Genomic DNA, 5,115 nt, shown 5'->3' with positions numbered 1-5,115 from the left:
GCTGATTTTCAATGCACATTTGGTCCGGGTAGCTTATCAAATATTTCAAGAAAAATTTGCAACAGATTATGTTTGAAAGGCAACTTTTCTTCGAATCAAATATGAAAGTGTACGAAACTTTGGTTGCTGTCAACCCATATGTTCAAAAATTTGGAAAAGTTTGCTCGTAAATCTTTGCTATAAAAATGAAAAATTCTTTCGTTGTAACCGTTGGATAGATTCTACCTAAAGATGCATACTTAGATTTGCCTACAATTTTTGGGACAAAATAAATCAAACCAAAGAAATCGTATGCGAACAAGCTCTATGAACAAAGAGAAGATGAAAAATGTACATAGGAATTGAATACTACCGTTCTATTTTCCAAGAAAAGTACACAAGATGCTGTCCAAAAATAGCACTCGAACCACTAGTCAACCAACAAAAATTTTAAATTAATCAAAATTTAAAACGGGTGAATGTTAATAGCCTAATGATGCGGGATTCAAAACCAGCACGCTTTTATATCTTCGTTAGATAACTTTTCACAATGACGCAACTCATAGAAGGACAAAGCGGGAAACTTTTGCAATTGTATAAAAAATTTTAAATTGGATTTGCTCTTTGTAGTAGTAAACAACTCTACCAATTTGCTCCGGTTTTACTATAAGGTAGTTGCATTATCATATCTATCTGATATACTTGATTTTTAAAGCTCGATAATAGATTAAATAAAGAAAATAAAAAGAATATAACTGAAAAATTATTGTATACGAACTAATTTTGAACAAAAGAATATGGCTGATAATTTTAATTTCACTTAAATAAAGAATGGTTCCCTGATTAGTTCTCAGTGTGTTGATTGTTTCTAATTGTTAACTCTAAAACTGTTCTCAGTTTTCAAACCAATTTAAACGGTTTTGAAGTTTACCCAATGCAATGAAAATTAATCCAAGAAAAACGAAGAGTGCTCTCCCGTTTAATTGAACCTTGAGTACAGATCAGATATTAAAAGTTATTTGCGAGCTTGGATGCGTTTTCTGATACTTTTTTCATTTTGTTTGACCAACATAGTTTTCCGATAATGTAAAGAGGAGAAATCGTTTTTGCAACTATTGTGCTCAGCTTTTGTTACAGTTTTGTTTCAGTTTAAGAACACACTAGCAGTATTGCGAAAAACGAGCCTCTGAACATTCAAAGTGAAAAAACGTTTGCGTTACTTTTATTTAATTTTAGTTATATTAGTATATCAATATAATAAAGCATTTGTAAACAATGGTGGTTGAGTACTCCAATTTCCGGGAGCCTACAATCATAACCTTTTTAAGAAAAACTACCGCATTGTGTGAAAAATTATGCTGAAAAATTACTGAAATTATTTGAAAGAAGTAGCTACTTTTCAGCAATTGACCCAAAATCTTGTATCGGATCAAATGATAACCCTCTGCAAAAGTGACTCACCCCAAATCATTAGGCTTGCATAAAAATTTAACTGGCCAAAACAAAGTTTGTCATTAAGAACAATAAATGATTAAATTTAAGCTCATGAAAAATTTAATTAAATGAAAGATGTTTTAAATATTCATGAATTCTGAAAAGGGCAAGTCTTAGGCTACATTACATTTTTGAGTGAAAAAAAAACACAAGAGATCGCCGAAAAACATTTTTGCTGGAAATGGTTACTTTTTGTACATTAATACCATTTCAGGGAGATAAAAACAGCTGGGAAAAAAATTTTAATTTTTAATTCTGTATTCTAATTATGAAAAAAACACTGAGCATAATTAGATAACGTATAGCGAATTGCTCTAAAGCGTAGTTCGTTTCGTTTTTAGCTATGTGGGGATGATGAGGGCTCCCAGTTTGAGGACCCAGACGGAAATTCGATATATCGACACCTAGATGAACGCACGACGGGGATGTCGTGCTTTCAAATTTACATAGTCTAGAAACACGGAAAAACGCACGAAAGGTCTGATGAACACACAAAATTCTGGACATGAACGCACGAAAGGTCTGATGAACGCACGAAAGTCTGGACATGAACGCACGAAAGGTCTGATGAACGCACGAAAGTCTGGACATGAACGCACGAAAGTCTGGACATCCGACTTTTCATCTGGGATCTCAACCTGGGCTAGATTAGGCGTATCTGAGAGAGGCGAAGATGAAATACGAAAAAATGGAGGCATTAGGTGGGGGGGGGGTTTGACAGGGATTAACACAATAAAGCCCTGAGGGCCCTAGATTGCTGACCAGTTCTCTTGGTGCTTTACTGCAGTCTCTAATTGCATGAACCAATGAAGCTTCAATGAATCGTCCCAGGTTGAGGTCGCGCTCAAAACCGCCTCTAATCAGACCGTCTCAGACAAGTGGGACCTCTGATCAGACCGTCTCAGACCGAAGTGATATCTGATCAGACGAGTGTGCGCTCGAAGATAGTTGTGCGCCCGAAATGCGCTCGAATCCGCCTCTGATCAGACTGAAGTGCGCTCGAAATAGCCTCTGATCAGAATGACGTGCGCTCTAAATTGCCTATGATCAGAGTAAAGTGCACTAGAAATCACCTCTGATCAGACAAAAGTGCGCTCGAAATCACCTCTGATCAGACAAAAGTGCTCTCGAAGTTGCCTCTGTTTAGACTAAAGTGCGTTCAAAATAGTCCAATCAGAGAATGATTTTGAACGTGAACAAATCTCTCAATATCGTTATAATATATTCATTTCATGAAAATCGATGTTATCAATCTCATATTCAACTAACAAAAAAACCAATCCTAAAATATTGCTATTGAAATTTATTTATGCTTTTAACTGAATAAATGAATTTAGACAGCTTTTTATAAAAACGTCTTGATCTACTTTGATTCAAAATCTTTTCTTGGGGGGACCGGCAGTAGCTATCGGCTGGACCCCTTAGTTCTGATCAAACCCATCAGATTTGCAGATGGAGTTCTGATCAGAATGGAGTTTTATTGTTGACTCGTACTAGAGACAACAAATGTCAGTAAAAAAAAACTTGAAAAAAAATTTGCTCGACTTGGTTTCTAGTCAGACTAGTGTGCGCTCGAATCGGCCTCTGATCATACTAGTGTGCGCTTGAAACTGCCTCTGATCAGACCGTCCCAGACCAAAGTGACCTCTGATGAGACCGTCCCAGACCAAAATGGCCTCTGATCAGTCAAGTTCCAGACCATTGTCCAGACAAAATTGCGCTCGAAGCCTTCTCCAGACCATGTAATTCGAGCGCAACGAGAACATGTGTGCGCTCGAAGATGGTCTGATCAGAGCTCAATTAGGTCTGGCCACCTCGACCTGGGGTGCACTTAGAGACTGCAGTAAAGCACTAAGAGAACTGGTCATCAATCTAGGGCCGTCAGGGTTTCATTGTTCACCCCTGTCTGTCTCTTTTGAGAGCCAAAACTGTGAAATGAAGAGTCGTCAGTACGCAAAATTTCATAAAACAGACAAACATGAAGTATATAATCACTACAAACTTCTTTTGAGGGCATTTTTATCAGGGGGTGACATGCCACCACTGTCGGGTCATATATTATACCACCAGTCCAATTTATTCTCACATAGAACTGCATGTTTGAGTATTTTGGGCGATCTTTGATTTGTCTAATTCGCTATTTCGCATTGAACATTTCAATTTGTTCGTCACGTACTCGTTGCTACACATGTACAAAAACGGGTTTAGAAGGAACACAGACCCGTAAAGACATTGACTCACAAATAACCCAAACATCGCAGCTTCGAAATCCGCATCTGTGTACATCAAAAGCCAAAAACATAATATCACGATTGTAGTTGTCGGAATTGCTATTAAAATAAACAGAAAGCTGATGAAAAAGAAAGCTGATGTAATTTTTCGCTGGTTTTTCTTGCGTTTATTGTTCCATTCGTCTTTTAAGCTAATTTGGTTCAAGTTAGACGAGCTTCCAAACTCTGAATCAATACTGCAAACACTAGCCGAACGTTCTCTACCGTGCTCGATTGAAAGAAAATTTGTTTCAGTTTCGACGTTTATGTTGTCAGTTTGTTCATTTTCGGCTGTTGTTTCATCTGTTATGTTTGTTTGTTTCACTGCAATATTCGCGCCAGTATTTAGTGAAGGTCGACAACATTTTTGAAGATAATTTGCAATTAATGATATCGGCACAGATACTGGAGTCCAAAAACTTTCGTCCAGGGCATTTGCTATTTTGCGGTAAACCAAAACTTGAATAACACCGACTATAATGACCAAAACTAAATTAACAGGATACCAAAAAATCCAAAATGCATATTTGATGTCTTCGTAACCTTCGTAGCCACTGTAATCGTGGCTTCCGTAATCGTAGTCATAATCAGATATTTGTTTTGAATGTTTCAAATACAATCCAAGCAGAGCAGGAGACGACAAAACGAAATAGAGAAGAATTGAAGAAAAAGTTACAGATGATAATATAATCCATACTTTAACAGGTTTGAAGTGATGTCGATATCTTTCAAACGAAGCTCCACAAGGCTTGAAAAACAGTCGTAATTTACAAACGGGAAAATGGGAGAATTAATTGCGACCAAAAAAAGACTAGAATTCCCACGATGATGTATTGATTATTTAGCAGCAGTTACCCGCAAATCAAAAATTTAATATTAATTAGAAAATGAGCCTAAAAGGAAGTTTGTTTAGTTAATCTTCATTTAATCGGGGGTATAAAATTAAACTCGATACCTTTAACTGGTCCACATTCTTGCAATTGTTGATTTGTCTTCACTTGATCTGTCTTCAGTAGAGCTTAAACGCTTCGACTGGTGATAAACAAACGTTGGAAAAAAGTTACAAAATTGGTAAAAATTAGTTTCTCAACAGTCAGTTAAGAAAATTTTAAAATCAGTGACAAGAAATTTGACAATTTTTAAGTGGGGAAAATATATAAAAATATGCGTTAACCCAGATTAAAAACATGCGAACTGTGAAGAGAAGTTACAAGGTTTGTGGTTCATTAAGCGAGGTAGGGAAATAGGGAAAATTACAAGACTTCATGAGCTCATCTTATAGCCTATACTTATGTTCATAGCTTATCTTATCGCCCCTTTCATATTTATATGTATATGTGTGTGTGCGTGCGTGTGTGTGTGTGCATGTATG

At 36.6% G+C, this 5,115-nt stretch overlaps 1 protein-coding gene across 1 annotated transcript in view; it reads right to left on the bottom strand.

Annotated features, from left to right (window-relative positions):
- Nucleotides 1-3,419: 3,419 nt before the first annotated feature.
- LOC142353686 (uncharacterized) overlaps nt 3,420-5,115 on the bottom strand; it is a 15,435-nt gene continuing 13,739 nt past the window's right edge. Inside the window, exon 2 of the mRNA XM_075405996.1 lies at nt 3,420-4,468. Within this exon, the coding sequence (XP_075262111.1) occupies nt 3,556-4,468 (913 nt within the window). The 3' untranslated portion in view covers nt 3,420-3,555. The remainder of the gene's footprint in view (nt 4,469-5,115) is intronic.

This window comes from Convolutriloba macropyga, chromosome 14 (genome assembly GCF_964194025.1).
Source record: "Convolutriloba macropyga chromosome 14, txConMacr16.3, whole genome shotgun sequence".
Taxonomy (NCBI): domain Eukaryota; kingdom Metazoa; phylum Xenacoelomorpha; order Acoela; family Convolutidae; genus Convolutriloba; species Convolutriloba macropyga.
The sequence above is the reverse complement of the archived record's forward strand: the minus strand, read 5'-3'. Positions and strand labels throughout refer to the sequence as shown.